This window comes from Xiphophorus hellerii, chromosome 16 (assembly GCF_003331165.1).
Source record: "Xiphophorus hellerii strain 12219 chromosome 16, Xiphophorus_hellerii-4.1, whole genome shotgun sequence".
Lineage (NCBI taxonomy): Eukaryota > Metazoa > Chordata > Actinopteri > Cyprinodontiformes > Poeciliidae > Xiphophorus > Xiphophorus hellerii.
The window spans coordinates 16,140,526-16,158,849 of NC_045687.1; the positions used below are offsets into that span (position 1 = coordinate 16,140,526).

At 38.5% G+C, this 18,324-nt stretch overlaps 2 protein-coding genes across 3 annotated transcripts; one reads left to right on the top strand and one right to left on the bottom strand.

Moving 5' to 3' along the window:
• The first annotated feature begins 64 nt into the window (after positions 1-64).
• Positions 65-5,173, top strand: LOC116735593 (GTPase HRas). Of its 2 annotated transcripts, none has more exons than XM_032587574.1 (5): positions 65-203; positions 750-862; positions 2,678-2,856; positions 3,276-3,435; positions 4,110-5,173. In XM_032587574.1, the coding sequence occupies exons 2-5, from the start codon at positions 752-754 to the stop codon at positions 4,221-4,223; spliced, it is 564 nt and encodes a 187-aa protein (XP_032443465.1). In that variant the 5' UTR covers positions 65-203; positions 750-751; the 3' UTR covers positions 4,224-5,173. The 2 variants fall into 2 exon arrangements, with proteins under 2 accessions (XP_032443465.1, XP_032443464.1); XM_032587573.1 differs by having other exon boundaries at positions 88-459.
• A 1,055-nt stretch (positions 5,174-6,228) lies between these two features.
• pold1 (polymerase (DNA directed), delta 1, catalytic subunit) lies at positions 6,229-17,662 on the bottom strand. The gene is made up of 27 exons (XM_032588573.1): positions 17,537-17,662; positions 16,383-16,571; positions 16,190-16,303; positions 15,938-16,078; positions 15,636-15,761; positions 15,261-15,429; positions 14,526-14,640; positions 14,260-14,389; positions 13,984-14,150; positions 13,761-13,865; positions 13,174-13,314; positions 12,967-13,077; positions 12,682-12,873; positions 12,152-12,240; positions 11,933-12,049; positions 11,204-11,317; positions 10,818-10,965; positions 10,308-10,403; positions 10,063-10,200; positions 8,694-8,869; positions 8,436-8,588; positions 8,237-8,339; positions 8,031-8,163; positions 6,900-7,013; positions 6,762-6,814; positions 6,565-6,662; positions 6,229-6,464 (listed from the first exon to the last, which is right to left on the bottom strand). Exons 2-27 carry the CDS (start codon positions 16,567-16,569, stop codon positions 6,377-6,379), a joined length of 3,318 nt encoding a protein of 1,105 aa, XP_032444464.1. The 5' UTR covers positions 16,570-16,571; positions 17,537-17,662; the 3' UTR covers positions 6,229-6,376.
• Positions 17,663-18,324: the final 662 nt, after the last annotated feature.

The window sequence follows — 18,324 nt, forward strand, 5'->3', positions numbered from 1 at the left end:
AGAAAGGAAAAGCTGTCCGGGAAGCCGCGCCCAAACCAAGACAAAACTGTTGATTGGGGATTTTTCAATCTTTGGGCGGGACTACAAACCAAAGCTTCATCCTGATTGGCCAGAAAGGACGTCATTCGTTAATATCTTCTTTTGATTGGTTGCCTTACAAGGCGATTAAGGCTTCACTTACAATGAACCGCAGCTGAGAAGAAGTAGGAATTACTACATTTTCTTGCTTGTACATCCTTGTGTTAAGTGCAGCGTTTTTTCCTCGCACTTTGAGGATTGTCCAGCTTGAATGGTCATTTCTTTATCTAGTCCGACAGATAAGTTGTCAGACACTGAAGTGTTTCTACCAGTGCTTTGGAATAAGGAAATAATCTCTTGCTAACGTTATGTAGCAAGCTAATCTCATTTATCTGTCGGAAACTCAACTTTCAGTTCACAGTTACACAACCCCACGGACAGGTAAGCGCAGCTGAACGTGTTTTCTTACTTCTCGTCCTCATTCGCCTCCTCTCCGCACTGATAAAAACTGACTTTAAGTTCAACAAAAGCGTCTTGTACGGGGGAGATAAATCTGGGCTAGATTCTTCGCCATGTCAGTTCGGGGACGAGAGAGCGGATTGTCGCTGGTGGGGGGGGGGAAGATCTGTTAATGATCACCTGATACTTTCTGGATAGGGAGATTATGTAATCGCGACTTTTAACTTCCAGCAGACTCGACCACCTGTTGACCCGACTCGTTTTTTTTGCAGGCATGACCGAGTACAAGCTTGTGGTGGTCGGTGCTGGAGGCGTGGGGAAGAGCGCTCTCACCATCCAGCTGATCCAGAACCACTTCGTGGACGAATATGATCCCACCATCGAGGTGAGAACAAGACCGTCACACCGCGATCACCCCTCCAGGAAGCTGGATTTGCTCTAAATATCAGGGGTTATTCTGGTGTTAATGGCTGCAGGACTTTTAAAGGCCACTGTCATGTTAGAGCTTATGTTGTTGGCACCAAAACTTAAGAGGACTGTGTAACATAAAAGTTAAAAATGTAAATTAGAGTAGAGAAAAAGTGTTTTATTTATGTAAAAGTAACTTATCTCGTTTCGGCTTCATTTCAATGTCATGTAGCTTCCCACTCCCAATTTTTATAGATCATTAATAGTCATGTAAAAACGATTTTATTCAGATTAGTCACGGGCCCTTTTTGGGATTCAGAGTAGAAATGTACAATAGCATTTTCATGTAACTACTCCTCCAGGTTCTAATTTTATATCAATACATTTGTCATTTTGACTTCGACATGTAGATTTAAGCAAAAAATATAAGCGGATGGTAAATTTTAATAGTTATTTTGAATTGCTTACTGTGCAGATTGCACTGGAAATGTATCAAACTCATATTTCCTGGGTAATTACTCAGACTTCTTTTTTGACACACTGCTGCTTGGAGCGTATCGTGCAGTTTTAAAATAGTTTTAGCTTTATTATGAGACATGAAATGTACTCCTTTTATAAGCTGTGTCTTATGAGCTGGAGACAAGTGCAAGTGCCTTCTTTCATCTAGCTGACAAGCAGTGCACAGCAGCAAAGAGGGGAGCACTCAAGCTGCTCAAAGAGAAAACCACAAGAAACATAAAAATGCTGAATATTCTCATATTATTGCAGACTAATTCTGACATTTTATTTTGATGTCAATATTTAAAGTTACGGTAGAATTTAGATTATGGGATAGTCTTAAGTAAATGTGTCTATTTAACAGAGCATTGTTCATTTATTTTACGCTGCTTGGTAGTAACATGCGAGTACATCAGACCATTCTGCTCGTTTATATAGCACCAAATTACAACAGATCTCATTTTCATATTTCAATATTGTATTTAAATCAAGTAGATGTATAACAATGCAATTTAAAAACTCACATTCAGAGCAATAGACGTGCTCTGCAACTTGATTCTACTTTCAGTACTCTACAGCTAAAGTCAAATGATTATTTAATGCCAATAATTGTTTGGTTATTTGTCTACTGTTGTCTTCAGGTGTCTGCTTAGCAGATGCGCTGCTCACAGCTCGCCGTCTGTGAGAGTTTCAAAACCGCAAAACCTCAGTAAAAGCAATAACTGACATGCACTTAGTTTCCACATTGTGGCTGTTTATTCTCAACCAGCACTGGAAATACGTGTTTTCTGTTTGCAAAATAAACTGCAGCAGCCGCCTTCTTTCAGCCAACTGACCGACAGTGTGCAGGAAGAGGTGGGAGAGGGTTCGCTCTGGAGTAACCTTTTCTAAAAGCTCAGTTTACCTTAATTGAACAGGGCCATACTGAATGTAGACCGTGTTTTTCTTAAGCAGAGATCGTAACTGTGAAATAGATGCAGAGGACATCACGCCTCATAACGGAGGCATAATGAAGTCGAAGCATTTTTTCACAGATCGGAACCAAATTTTAAATGTTTTCTCAGCTCTGCTAAAACGAGAAAACGTTTTCTCGTTTCATCAAACGAGAAAACGTTTGATGAAACGTTTTCATCACATCTGGTAAATGAAATCCTGAAGCCTATATGGAAGATCTTATCGGTTTCATTTAGTGTCGCTCAAAGATATAAATCATTAACGTCCCGTTAGTACGGGATGAATAACTAAGATGCAACTTCAGCCAAACTGTTTGGATGATGACGTGTTTGTGACGCAGGACTCGTACAGAAAACAGGTGGTGATCGACGGGGAGACGTGTCTGCTGGACATCCTGGACACTGCAGGTCAGGAGGAGTACAGCGCCATGAGGGACCAGTACATGAGGACTGGAGAGGGCTTCCTCTGTGTGTTTGCCATCAACAACACCAAGTCCTTTGAGGATGTTCACCTTTACAGGTAGAGAGTGATTTAACAGAAATTCGAAATTCTGGATCTGCAGTAAATTGGTGCTGGAGAGAGACACCATGTTGACTCAGAACAGTTTGAGTCACACTTTACTGTTTTTGGGACATCAGATTACTGCAGGACTCAACAGTTTAGCTATGAAGGCCATTTCCTGCTGAGCAGGAACTGTGCGCATTTATCTCAAGCACACATGCTGAGTGTAGTTAAAATTTCCTTGACCGTTTGAATCAAGGCAGCTCCCCGTAGCTTTGCTCATTTCAAGACGAATGGCTCCTTTGGAGTTTAGACTCTGCAGTTTATTGTTTTAAAAAAAAAAAAACGTGACCGACCCAGATAGGTGGCTGCGAACGAGGTCAACCTCATTGTCTGAGGGTTTTTTTGTTTTGTCTTTTCACGTGTCATCTCCTCAGAGAGCAGATCAACCGGGTGAAGGACAGTGACAGCGTTCCCATGGTGCTGGTGGGGAACAAGAGCGACCTGAGCGCCCGCACGGTGGAGGCGAAGCAGGCTCAGGAGCTGGCACGGGGCTACGGAGTGCCATTCGTAGAGACGTCCGCTAAAACCAGACAGGTGTGTGGAAAAGGGAACACCTGTGGTTCAACTCAATTAGACTGTAATGGAAAAGTTCATTTATCTCAGCAGTTGAATTCAAAAAGTCTTGGCACTTGGAAATTGAATTGTTTGATTGCACACAAAATAATATTTTTAACCAGTTTTGTTTGTAATATGAGGACTAAGGGGTTGAGGTCTGACCTAATTTCCCTGGTTTTTCTTCCACACCTTTTTCTTCCACTAAACCTGCCATTAATACCCTTGGCTGCAGCTCTCTATGAAGAGCAGCTTGTTAAGCGATGGCCTTTTGTGGGTTAGCCTCCTTGTGGAGAGTATCTGCTAGAAAACCTTTAAGTCTGTTTTTTTCACATGAGTTTGAAAACGGTAAACGTGGCCTTCAGAGTTCTTTATTAAAATGCTTCGATTTCTTTATGCAATGCGTCAGATTGCGAAGGAACCTAATTTTGGGTTACCTTTAAAACCATAAAATTATAAAAGTTTACAACCAATAAATACACTTTTTGAATGTGATTGATTTCTGGACCACCACTAACATACGTACTAACAGACTGAAGTAAACAAGACTTCTCCAGAAACCAAAATCTGAAAATGTTACCAAACAAATTATTGGGTAACTTTGGGTTCCTTTCTGTGCAATCTACATGTTTTTTTTTTTCTGTCTGGTCTTGCAGGGTGTGGAGGAAGCCTTCTATTCACTGGTGCGGGAGATCAGAAGATACAAGGAGACCAACCGCAGCAACAAGAAGAGCAAGAAGAGCAATCAGAGACGCTGCATTATACTATAGCACACACACACACACACATCCAGCCAGCATCCCTGAGAGCACTTGTATAATACCGCCCTTCACTGTGGAGGCGTCGGTAAAGCAGACGGTGCAGAATCGATTTTCATCGCTGCGGCCGTTTCTACTGTCGCCATGTTTGTCATTTCTTCAGTGTTCATCTGCTTAAGGAGGATTTCACTGTATGCTGTGCGTAACTGCACTTTGCACAATAACAATGGGTGAGGAGCTCAGTCTGCATTCGCATTAAATACTTTTGAGACTTTTTTTTTCCTTTTTATTTTGAATCAAATGTCAGTGTTTGACATCGAAAGAGAACAAATACCTTCAGTATATTTTTCATAGGACATTTGCTCGTCGCTCTAGTCAGGTTTTTCCACTCATTTCAGAATAGATTTCTGTAGCCTGTCAAACACAACAGCAGTTTATTTTGTATGTCAGTAATATTTTCATAGGGCAGATTCTTCTGTTGAAACCTTCGAACCATGTTTCAGTCTCCCAGCTTAACTTTATACATTTGTGTTCATTAGACATTAGGATAAGTTTTCGCCACTTTCAAAATTTACTCAGGAAAATGCTTCTTATCGGGCTCCGAGTAATCCGCTTACAGGCCTGTACACTCGCATCGTGTGTATCATTCTCAGTGTTGGTTGCATTTATAATTCACTGTCTGCGCACACTTTGTTACAGCACTCTTTCACCTCATCGCCACAGCATGTGAGTTGTGAAAACATTCGTGTCGCGTTATTTGCACACTCATGCTGAAGCCAGTGTTTCATCAGTTTTCCGATCATGAGAGATGCTGGATGGTTAGTATAAGAAAAAAAGTTTTTGATTGTATGTCACTAATAGTTTTCTATTTTTGTAGAACTACTTGATGCATCCCCCACTGTAATAAAAAAAATATATAAAATTACAATGCTGAATGCAAAGTAAATAAAGTCACATCTTGAGTTGCTTTTTTTTTTTTTAGAAACCGCTGCTGTTATATCATTTGTCATTGCATTGTGAACCAAAGTGGGTGCATATCTCTGGGAGACATTCATACACATGGTAATTGAGCAAATGATTACCATGGAAGCCATTAAATTAATAACTGCATTAATAAAAATTATTTAGCAGATCAACACTTAACCAGCTTGAGGCAGAAGCAGTGCAGCAGTCTATTTTAGGAAGTTTTCCTGGTTTAAATTAATTCAGACTATTTGGAGTCGTAACAGTTCCAGTCACCATCCTCTGCAGGGCCCCTTTTTCTACTGTATTCTAGCTGCAGTCCTGCTGCATCACAGTGCCACTACTTTGAGTTGATGTATTAAATATACAAGACCTTAATCTGAGCCATGTCTGACGGAAAATGTAGTCTATATACACTCTATAGTTGAATCAATTGACTTTTGCTTTCATAATTGGTCTAAAATGGATCACTAAGGGGAAGTTTTTCAGTTGGTAATGTAAAATCAGAAAAATATTGCTAAAAGGGGCAGTATTATGTATTTTCCAGGCACAAAGTGCTATTTCACAGCTTAATGTAGCCATTACCTTCAGTTATAAAAATGATGTGTATATCAAACATACAGTCAAAAAATTTTGACTTTGCAATTTTACAAATTTTGCAAACATTTAAGCAATCCCAAATGGTTGCCATGGGAGATTCAAGGATTCCTCAGACATGCATGAAGGAATCAAAACAACACTATTTGTGTTTTTGATGAGGGAATAATATAACTCAAAAAAGAACTTTACATAATACTGCCCTTTTAAGAAAATATATTGCATAATACCATTTTTTTTTGTACTAAAGCTAAACTAGGCTCAGGTTTTAGTCTGTCAGCTAGTAAACCAGAGGAAGAGCTGTGGTTTTGAGGTGTGAGAAAGAGCAACTTCTTTTACAGCTCTGAACCAGTTCAGTCTGACATCTCGTAATATCGGAAAGTTAAACATGCAGCATGCGGTTAATGCCACGTTAACCCAAACACCTGCTCAGTTACCGACCAGAAAATGACTCCACTTAAAATTAAATTTGACTTTATTTTACAAAAAGGCACTACAAGTAAATGTATTTATAGAAAACATGAAAAAGTGTCAAAAAGGCATTTTTACAGTCAAAAGCAACAAGTAGAGTCCAACTTCCCTATCCAACAGGATGAGGTTTTTAATCACCATCCGAATCGAGACACAAGCTTGCTCTGGTCATCCAGATCTTTCTGAACCTTCTTCCTCATGTAGAAGATTGGACAATCACGACTGCAGAACAGTGAACATAGACAGTGTTACATTTTTACAGCTAATAAAGCTGAAAGCTTCGAGTTTAGATAAAAATGTGGATCAGGCGTTTCTTCTGTACCTGGTGCAGAGCACATCTTCATGGAGCGAACCCTGGCAGCGCTGGCACTGAGTCCACAGACGGGAGAAACGCTCCTCCAACGCATTCAGGTGGAAGATCTATTCCATTATAAAATAATAAATCAATAAAAGTCAAAGGGAAAATTTTTAAAACCAGGAAAATAAGAGAAAAATCGATTCTGTCAGTCACTTGCGTACCTCTTTTTGATAAAGTTCAGACTCTTTCTTTTTGCAGAAATCACACACAGCAGCTGGAAGGACAAAGATTAAATATAAAGTGACCTGAGAAGAACATCAATTAAAATCAAATAAAAAGCACAGGAAGCAAAATCACACCATCAGTCTTGAGCACAGCTTTACAGCCGATGCAGGTGCTTCTCTTCTGAGCGAATGCCATGAGGCCTCCGACCTTTGAGGTCAACACAGTCTTGCAGCGCGTGTGGTCGCCCTCTAAAAAGAGAAAATTTAAACCACTCAGGCTGTAGTCACACATTTCTCTGCTGAAAAAGAAACGACACATTCTCATTGCTACCGTCATCACACTGTTATGTGTACGTTTCTAAAATTTATTTCCAATTAGATTGGATGTTTGATCTGATTTGAAAAAAGTATTCAGATATTTTAGATACACCACATTTTCTCACCACCAGAAACGCCAATGTATTTTATGTGATAAACTAATGCATAACAGTGAAAAATACTATAATTTATCTTTTTTACACGCAAATATAAACCAAAACGGTATAGTCATGTTTACTGTAACACTTCTGAATAAAATCAAGTGAAACCAACGGTGTTCAGTCTCAGTGCAAATTAAGCTGTTCTGAGACAATCTGTATGAACAATCAAGAACACACCGTGTTGGTGGCAGCATCACATTGGCCAATCAGAAAAACATTTTGTTCCACTTCACTATTAAACTCTAATCTGAGTTGGTCAGTCACATACAATACTGCAAAAAATATGAATCAAGGTTTTAATGTGATAAAATGCTAAAAAGTTCAACCGGTGCGAGGCATAGTAAATAAAGGACACAAAAAGTCCTCTTGAACACGTGGCTTATTATGCATTAGTTAAGCCTGCTGCAACAGTGGTTGAATAATAAATTAAAATATGCATTCTGATGATTAATAATTTTTGAAGGGCAATTTTGTTTACAGAGATATCATAATAAATTTTATGTTTGGTTCCAGTTGTTTGTGGTTTTTATTTCCATTTTATTTTGGATTTTTAAAATATTTTCCAGTTCCAGTGAAAATTAAAGTTTATTGGTCTTTGAGACGGGGAACCTGCATTGTTATGCCGTTATACGTTACCTGTAAACGGTCTCATAACAAGATTATCATTTATCGCAATAATTACTGGGACTACTTGTTGTCCAGCGAAATTTGTTGTTATCATGGCAGGTTTAGCATTAGTAACAAACATAATGGAGAAAAGGTCAATATCATTGGTGAGTTTTTGTACTTAGCAGGACGCTCTCCGCCTTGGTCTCCCCCAGGATGGGCTCGAATATCCTCAACAGCGGCTTAGACAGCTGCTGCTCCAGGTAGTACTGTGTGTCGATGGGAATATTGTTCTCCAGAACATAGATTGGGTCCTGAGAATTAGGAATAACAGAAGAATTAAATGTCTATTAAAGAGAAAAACGACAGCTCACATGTGTTGCATACCTCTGACTTCATGTAAGCAGCTGCTCCCTTTGCAGCCTTGATGATGACATAGGGGACTCGGTCTCCCAGGTTTGGGGCGCTACCTGCATCCCTTTTCCTCATCCTGTAAAAAACACCAACATGAACAAGGACATTTCCTACAAAAACATTTCTTTTCTCTAAACCTTAACTGAAATGAGGAGTTATTAAATAATCCGACCTTTCGGCCAGCTCCACATGTGCCTGCTTGCCAGCGTACTCCTGGGCTGTACGCGTCAGCTCTTTAGTGATGACCAGCTGACTGATGTCAATGCGATTGCACAGCAGGTCTGAGATCACTTCTTTCGCATGATCCACCGCACCTTGAGGGTCCCTAAAGAAAACACACAAAAATTCACCTAAAATGTAATTTCCTGTAGTTTTCATGCTTACAGAAACACATGAAGATCCGCTTTATTAAGATTCAAGCAGACTGTACCTCTCAATGAGAATCTTTTGTAGACAAGTGTTAATAAGGTTGGCCACTAGAGGGCAGTTGTCTCTGCGGACTGTCTCAATGCCTTTACAGTCCATCTTGTCATGCGTGTCTGGACTGGAGGAGAAATACAGGCCTGCATAGCGCTTCTTATTGATCAGCAGGTATGGGTAATACACCTGTGGAGATCAAAACACAGATGTTCATTTTATTAAATAAATTTGAAGTGACCAAAAGGAAAAACTGAACAGTGTTTCCCACTCTTGAAGGATTTACAGGAAATCCAACAGTTTGCTTATTATTCACAAGGTTTTTAGTCATCTTTCATGCCCAAACTCCGTGCATATCCAAAGTACAACTTCCCAGCACTAACATGTAGAAATAAAAAAATAAAGTATACAAACCAAAGTTTAAAATAAATTTTGAGTAAATTGTGCTATAGTATTTAGTCTTTCAGTCAAAAAAAAAAAAGTAGACATTAAGTGAGTGGTTGGGCTGATGGACAGACAGGTGACAGGTCAAAACATGGATAGACACGAATAAGAAGGACTGCCTAACTAGTTAACATATCATTTAAATAAAACTATTGAAAAAAAATGAGAAAAAAAAAAAAATCACACTTTTTGGAGCAACTTTTTAAGAAATTCTTATATTTAAATGGATTAACTATAAGACACATTTAATCGTTTTATTCTTATCCAGATCTTGAAAATATTTACATTTCAGAATTTCGGTTACTTTAAAAGAACCATCTTCACAAAAGTAAAAATGTAAAAAAAATATTTTGTACATCTTAAGGCATGCTGATAGTATTTATTACTATCAGCATGTTTGATAGTAGTATGTACTACTATCAAACATATAGTTTGATAGTTATCAAACATATAGTTTGATAGTAGTATCAAACTATATGTACTATATAGAATATGCTGATATATACTATCAGCATATACTATCCTGATAGTATATGCTACTATCAGCATGCCTTACAACAGGTACAACATTGTTAAAGCATGAAAAATCAATGCGAGTAGTTATTTAAGACATTTGTAAATGCAAAAAACAGATTCTCTGGAAGTTTATCCAGTTTATGCCTGGTTCTGACTTATGAGTTATTTGTATCAGAATTACACTGTGTCCCAAATTATTATGCAAATTGGATTTAAGTGTCATAAAGATTGCATTTTTTTTGTTGTGCTATTAAATTTATAGATGGTATTGTGCGTCAGGGCTTTTTGAATCACTATAATTAATTTCAGAGAGTTGATTAGTTTGTCTTGTGAGTTCAATTAAAGGAAATCTATTTAAGAAGGATGTTCCACATTATTAAGCAGGCCACAGGTCATCTGTTCTTTTAAAGGACAAATTTTACCTTCTCAAACTCCAGCTTGATGGGTGGAGTGAAATGCGACGACACCCACTCAGCTGCTTCTCTCCCGATTTCCATGGCTTCTTTCACGGTTGTAACTCCGAGTTTGACCATGACAGAGTCTGTGTCTCCATAAACCACCTTAAGAGAGACAAAAAGGATTATATTTTAAATAATCCAAAACAGAATCCCTGAAAAACAAAGATAGAAGTTTTTTTCAGTAATAAAAACACAGAGATGTGTCTCACCCTGGCGTCAGCTTGGTATCCGTTGGAGATTGTATATTTGGACTCCACCAGTTGTTTGGTTTTCTCAATCATCTGTCTTCCAAAACCAGTGACACTCTAAAAGAGATAAAAGCAAATGTAAAAAAGGTAAACCTCTGACTTTAAGAGTGCATCATATCTCTCTCATTATTTAGCAAATAGAAATAATTTTGGTGAATGAAACCAAGCTGAAAGAGGAAATGTTTAGTGTGTTGTAACTTCAGACAATGGGAGAAAAAAAATGGTGTAAATATCTTGTTTCATCTAAACATCTCCATCTCCACCTGTTCTGTGGTTTCTTATCTTAACCCCACATCTCAGTCGTTTGCCATACTTGCTCTAACTTCACATCTGTGCACAACAAAAATATGGCAAAAACTGAGTAAAAAACAAAACAGCTGATCAAGGCCAAAACTGAACTGGGAAACTGCACCATGCCTATTCACCTAGAGCCATTCACCATCCGATTAACTGGAACAAGCAAGTGCTCACCTGTGAGATCTCCAAGCAGGGCAGTTTGCCCACCTGGGCCCCGGTGAAGCCGTACACAGAGTTGGCACTGATTTTCAGGGCTAGCTGTCGGCCATCTAGCACCTGCTTCTTGAAAGGATCGGTTTCCTTCTTTAGTTCCGCTTTGGCCCTGTGGGGACAAATGGGAATAAACGTCGGAGCTAAAATATACAACTAAGTGATCTGCTATTATATAACATCTATAAGAAAAAAATTGCAGGCATATGTTTCATTAAACCATATTATAGAGCATCCTCTCTCGGACTGGGTATGCTAAATATCAAATAGCTGTAGATGAATGTAAAAACTAATGTATACCGTCTTAATTCAGACTACTAGCGCTTTTTCGATTTTAAAGTAATTCAAACCTCTTTCGGGCAGACAGCAGGTTCTCCAGGATCTCTGGAAGAAGACCTTTTCTCATAGAGCTCTTCACAAACTGATCACCTGTGGGAGTCTTGATGAAGTCATCTGGTGACAATCTGCAGACATAGAAACATACAGCTATTAACAAGTCTCCAAAGGCTTGGTCTGAAGATAGTAGTTATTTATGCCAATTTAATTGAAACCATTTGTGAAAAGATGTCATTTATCTGATCTCTGGTTTTTACAAGGTTTTGATTTGCTGAATCCGATTTCTTTTTCAAAGAAAATAAGACATAAATAATATTCATTTTCTTATGGTTGCCATGTATTAAGTGGTTCTTACATAATTATTTCAAAAGCAAAACAGATGCCATAAAACAGGTATTTATTTTTACAAAAGTGTTTTTTGTTCTTTTTATAGCGATTGAAATTTTGTGCAAGAAGCCATAGTGTAATCTGCTTTAAATCTTAGACTCTTATAACCTCAGTAAACTCCTGATTTGTCACAAGGTTGTAGAAAATAGTCGGTTTTTAAATAGTTTTAGTCCTTCCTCAAACACCTCACGAGAAGAACTATTTCAAATCTTCTTCCCTCAATAAGAGCGTCCACACTGCAGAGTGTTGTGAGAGCAATCTGGTCCCACAAACGTCTTTTTGCAAACAGTCAATTTTTCCTTGAATTTCTTCCTTGTGGGTTGGTGACGGTACAAATCGAGAATGAAAAGGCTTACCCCAGTTTCTCAGCAGAGCCTTTCTGCAGCAAGGTGGTGTAGCACAGATTGTGAGCCATCATGATGGACGGATACAAGGAGGAAAAGTCCAGGGTGGCAATAGGAACGCTGTAATAGCTGAAAAAATAAAGAATGATGGATGATTTAATATCTGTACCTAACAGAGAGCAGTAGATTTTTGAACACACAGTAGCCTAAAGAACCAGTAGATGTACAGACCCTTTCTCTGGCTCAATGACCGTTGCTCCCGTGTAATCTTCTCCCCCCTCAGTTTTCACAACAGGCATTACCAGATCCTGTTTCATAGCCTTAAAAAAGAGACATAGATACTTATTTCTAAGTGGATTCAGAAATCAGTCCATGCATTCATCACTGCCTGCATCTCTCGCTCTTTGAGTCACATTTAACAAAGTGGAAAGGCCCAGAAGGTTTTTGGATATTAATATTTGACAGTACCATCTGAACAATACAAAGTAATGATATGGCTCAGGACAGACTGAAAAATCTTGCAGACCAATGACTTTTAAAGGGGGGGAAAGAGCTCTCTCAGAGTTTGAAACTATTTCTTGTTTTATGAAGCTCATACATGTTTTCCAAATTATTTTCCTACCACAAACTGACCTACAACCCTTTCAGGGTGTGGCAGAGAAACAGCCTCTCTCTAATCTGACTCATTTGCAAGTCCATCTTAGTATCTTGTCAAGTGGGAAAAAAGCACACATGAAGTCAATCCGATGTGAGTTTCTTACCTGCCGCAGCAGCTGAGAGACAACTTTGATCTGCTGTCCTCTGGAGAGGAGGTAAGTGAGAGGCACTCCTGTCACTCTGGCCATCTCCATGTAGTTAATCACACACATCAGTTTCTGCAGCAGGCGCAGCGGGAGGTAGGCATCCTTCAGGCAGTAGACCGCCAAACGGCGCCGTGTTTGCTCGTTTCCATTCTGATGTGGAAGAAAGAAGGTGGTGAAACCAAGCAAGGAAAAACAGCCGTGACGATAAAAAAAAAAAAAAGAAAAGTTCAAAACCAGGGATACCTGCAGATCGGTGATGATTGAATGTTGCACATCCTCCTTCTGTTCTTGTAGAAAATGGAAACTCACAGCGTTCAGAGTGTAGGAGCGTAATTTGTAATCCCTTAAAAGAACCTGCAAGAAACACACCAATCTATAACCCTGGAAATTTTTTTTACCTATTCAATAATTGTACATAATAAATGTACAAGTGGCATTTAGAGTGCTAACCTGCAGCAGATCAAACTGAACTCGACCCTCCATGTTGATGGTCTTGTTCTCCCTGCGCCCCATCTGCTTACTCTGGAAGTTTGACTCTCGCAGAACTGATTTGATGCCTCGCATTCGACCCAAATATGGAAAATAATCCACCTGAAAGGATGTCATAAAAATTGAGAAAACAGATTGGATAGGGGTTTTTGTACTTTTGCATAATGTTATCAATGTTAAAATTCAGTTAAATTAAATTTATTTGCACAGAACTAATTCACAGTAAATGTGTCTGAGAGCATTTTACAAGATAAATATTTTCTCCTCATTTTTAAAATCAAAATTACAGCTTCAAGAGGAAAATTCCCTGAGCTCAGAGGAATAAAATAGAATTACAAAAACATTCCAATCTCGTTTTCTATTTTTATCCAGATCTGAAAAAAAAACTTGAAACAAATTCCAGTGTGCAGACATTTTAAGAGAGATTCTAGTTATATTGCAAAGCAATAAAATTCTGCTTGATTGCCAATTTTCTGTTTAAGAAAGCAAAATGTCTAGCAGAAGTTGGAACTGATTCAAAGAGTCTTTTAAACGTGGTTTTATCTCACCTTCAAAGCAGCCGCTCTGTTGAGCAAGTAGGGAAAGTCGAAGTTCTGGATATTATATCCAGTTATGATGTCTGGGTCTACAGTCCTTAAGAACTCCGCCCAGCTCTGCTCAGAAGAGAAATGTAACAAATAAAGGTGATATTTTAAAATCAAATAAAAATATATATATATTCAAATCTGCTGTGAGAGTTTCTTATTCTGCCTTCTAGAGGCTGATCCCTACCCGAAGAAGCTGTTTCTCCTGAGTGAAGCATAATATCTGAGAGCCAACGATGCTAGCGCAGGCCTGGAGGGTGAAAACTGTGCGAATGAACGGCTCGGTTTCACCCTGCCTTTGGACCATAGAGGCTATCTGAATCACTGGATCTTTATCTGGTTCTGGGAAGATTCCTGGACCAAAAAAAACATATTTTAAAAAATCAGCATCAACCAGGTCTTTGACTGGGCTTTTGTCTCATGTTCAAAAAATGTGGAAGAAAAGCAAATGACAAGAAATTACCTTTTCTTCCTGCACACTCTATGTCAAAGCTAAGGACCCTAAGTGGAGCGATCTTCTGCCACTCTCCTTCTGCAGGGTGACTTATGAAGTCTGTCCATCCAACATCAACTTCATATTGACAGAAAGAAACCTTAAAAAGAAGTACAAGAGGTGGAGTAGGACAGCAGTTTTACAACGTTGACAATGTAAAACAACAAAATAATGAAGAAAGGTGGGATCAAGAAGTAGGTAGGTAAAGATACTCGTCTAATAAAAGCAACACCAACCTTTCTTGGAGTCTGAGAATCTGTGTCTATTGAGGTCTTCTCTTCACGCACTCTGTACTTGTCTTTGGGAAGTTCAATCCAGCAGCATCCCACTACATCACTGTCCACCATGAACCTATGAAACATGAGTAGGCTTGTCAGACTGCACAAGTAAAGCCTGCCATGTTCTTTAGTCAGTGTGAGCTGGTTTTGTTCCATGTCAACTGCAATGCATTTCATTAGGATGTGGGTATTAATGTAAAATTGGGAAGTGAATGGGAAACTTTACAAATAAAATTGAAAAGTGTGGCATGAATTTGTATTAACTCCTCACATGTTTGCTTACTTGCTTTAATAAAATAGTTCAGGTAGATTAGATGGTGAGCATCTGTGAACAATGCTTTACAGGTTTTAATCCAGACTCTAAACCTATTCTAAAACATTGATATGCTTTAATACCTCTGTCACACCCATTTATTTATAAATACATTTTAAAAACATAAATTGATTATTTTTTCCCACCTTACAATTATGGACAACTTTATAGACATTGCATCAATTGTTCTGATATTTTGGATTGTAGAAGATACAAAGTGTGAAGAAATTAGCCTTTCAAAAAGATTATTATATAGAAATTATTTATTTATTCTTGTGATATAGAAACAATAAGTTGGGGTTTTTTTAATAGAATTTTTAGTAATAAATACTATTCATTTAACACTCTTTTCTCTCCGTTTTTTAACAAAGCATACCCACCTGATTTCAAAATCTATGTTGGCCTCATAAGCCTGGTAGCTCTGGATGGGAAAAGGTCCAAACTTAAAGCCCTGTTCCAGCAGCCGCTTTGCAGGTGCGATGAGACGAGGCATCGCCATCGTTATCCGCAAGAAATCAAGGCTGCGTTGTCCGTGGTAACCATATATGCCTTTAGTTGAAAGAAAAGAGATGCTTGGAATAACAATTATATCAAATCACATTGCTAGAAAGTAACAAGCATAATAAATACAACTCTGATGCAGGCTTTTATTCCAACATTGATTTTTTTTACAGGTTCCATATTTTTCTAACAGCCTGATCAGAAATTATGACAGCTGGTAAAGTCCTTTAAAAGTTCAATTTCTATATACTTACTCTCTTTACGGCAGATGTCCACAGCAAGCACTGTGATCGAGATGTTGTCCTTATTGGAACGCATGTCCTTAAGAACAACAGAGTTCAGCTCTCTTTTAAATTCATCCAGGTAATTAGATGTGAACCCTCAAAAAAAAAAAAAGAGCAAAAAATTATTGTTGTAACATCAGTTACAAGATTTTGTAACAAATAGTGATAAACTATACATAAGTCAGAAAACCAATGGTGCTTTTTCTGCTAGTTTAAGTATTGCAGAAGATCCACCTTATTGTATAAACTACAGCTAAAAGTCAAACACTCACCACTTGGTGCAGGAACATAAAAGTAAGGCGCAAAGCCATGAACATGACAGCACACACTGTTCCCACTATCTGTTACACCAAACATCCTAATAATAGGAACTTTTCCTTGTGACTGACCAGGCATCCCAGCTATAGAGCCACCTGCAGGAGGCGAAAAAAACAACACACGTCGTTTTCGATCATCGTACATAACGTATTCTGTCTCTTCTAGATGTTTAGTAGAATTTGCACTTTGTGTTTCTTAATATCTACCCAGGTAATAGTCGAGATCAATCTGCTGGAACACCAATGTATCTGAAGATGGATCCAGTGAGGGGGCAGAAGGCCTTCTCCACCGAGGGTTTAGGTCTGCTGAGAAAAGGTCACCTGACAGGACAGGAAGTTAAGTTGGTGTTGATACTAGATTACATTATGAGATTTTGGTTAAAGTCAGCCCAACACTCACCCACGGGAATGACATCATGTCCGGCCTGTCCTTCCATGTCTTCCACATCCATCTCTGCGTCATCAAACATTGACAATTCTTCCTCAAACTGGGATGGACTGTCCTCCCAGTCACCAGTCGCTTTACCTCGCTTGGCCTGGGATGCACCACCCATGAGAGGGCCACCGTTGCGTCGCTTGAAGTCCATAACTGCAAGCGATTTAATTCAAAATGAAAAGGTCAGAAAATTCAGAAGAGAGACAGAACATGCTTAATTAGCACAGGAAAAAAAACTAACAGTATAGATGCTTTATTGTGTGCAGCAGATTGAGAAAACGTATACTATTGAAAATATTAAAATATGCTGCAAACACATGTTGGAAAGAAATAAAAAAGGATAGATGATTATTGATGTTTATAACTATAGATGCTTAGCTGGGGAAACTGTAATAAAATTAATACACATTCATCAAACCCAACAGACATGCAGCGTATACATACAGAGTATTTGCCAATGTTATTGCAGCTCAGGTGCCCAAAGTCGATCCTCGAGGGCTTGCATCTTGCATGTTTTAATTCTCTCCCTGGAGGTAGTAACAACCTTTTCAGCATGTCAGTGTTCTTCTTAGGCTTTCTAATGAGCCATCATTGGATCCAGGTGCGTTAAACCAGGGAGAGAACTAAAAAAAATGCAGGATGTCGGACCTCAAGGACTGACTTTGGGCACCCCTGAGCTAAAGTATTATCCCAAAGGGACTAAATGCAGTTGGATGGCAGCATTTCAGACCGTGCACTATTTTGTAAAGTACTTGTAACATGAGAAATTTTGAAAAAGTTCGCGGGTTGTTAATATTCGTTCGAGGCACATAATACACAAAGGCAGGTGAAAAGCTTCACACAATACACAGTTCACCAACTACTTGAGTCAAAACGCACTCGACGACACGCATTTAACATTTCACTGTTATGTTAAGCACAGTGAGCGCAATAATTTATTAGTGGGACGTGTGGTTTTCATCTCAAATCCTTTACAACAAGCTACTAACGGCAGCTAGCAAACGGTGGATATAAACACAAATATGGTCTCGCGCTAAACTACATGAAGGTTTACGCTCAGATAAACCTACTAACACCATAATCGACTACCGATGCGTTTCTAGTGATGTTATAAATACCTGTAAAACTTGACCGTCCTCTACAAGCCCCTTCCGACAGCAGCTCCCGCCACTCGTCTTCAATTTGTGGGGTTTCGCCGTCGAAAGCGCGGAAAAATTTCCGCGTGGTTACAAGGGCTACAACTAAAGGAACGGACAATGACGTCACAAATATGGCGGAAGTCAGAGTAACTACATAGGCGTCGCAGAGGAAGTCAAACTAGACTTGTCTGCACCTTGTACAAGAAGAAGACAGTGTTTTCTTGACTAATTCACGTGACACCCGACTTAGTATATCCTTTTGAAATGTTCAAAAATAACGTTAACATTTTTTAATTTTAACGTTATTAAAATTAATCTCCTTAAAATCTCTCCTTTTTATATTACCATGAGATGACGTCTGTCCGGGGGGATCATGCAGCTGACCATGTTTTGTGTATTTTAATAAAATCTAATAAAAAGCCTTATTTTTAATTTTAAAAAAATAAGGCAGCATATTTAAAATCGCTTGGTCTGACTCTCGAACAGGTATTCTTACTGTTTTTTATATTTTATTTTCTTTTTTTTAATTGATCTTGATTGTAACAATAAAACAAAGACTAAAACATTTTCAAAAAATCTAAATTATTTAATTGTTTTCAATATTTTTCACAATTCTTAACTTACCTCTTCTAAACATCAGCCGTTTTAAGCAACCATTATTTTATGAAGACGCAGCAAAGGTTGCTTCTTTTGGTCAGACAATCAAAAGTTGATGACAAAATCAAAAGTTGATGATTTTGCATGCTTATGCATGCTATGTTTTGCAG

Coding starts and splice junctions, on each gene's coding strand:
- pold1 (XM_032588573.1), bottom strand. CDS start 16,569: ATGGACTTCAAGCGACGCAACGGTGGCCCTCTCATGGGTGGTGCATCC. Junction 16,079..16,189: donor TGATCTCGACTATTACCTGG/GTAGATATTAAG, acceptor CGCCTCCTGCAG/GTGGCTCTATAGCTGGGATG. Junction 12,874..12,966: donor CAATCATCACCGATCTGCAG/GTATCCCTGGTT, acceptor CTTCCACATCAG/AATGGAAACGAGCAAACACG.
- LOC116735593 (XM_032587574.1), top strand. CDS start 752: ATGACCGAGTACAAGCTTGTGGTGGTCGGTGCTGGAGGCGTGGGGAAG. Junction 863..2,677: donor AATATGATCCCACCATCGAG/GTGAGAACAAGA, acceptor TTTGTGACGCAG/GACTCGTACAGAAAACAGGT. Junction 2,857..3,275: donor GAGGATGTTCACCTTTACAG/GTAGAGAGTGAT, acceptor TCATCTCCTCAG/AGAGCAGATCAACCGGGTGA.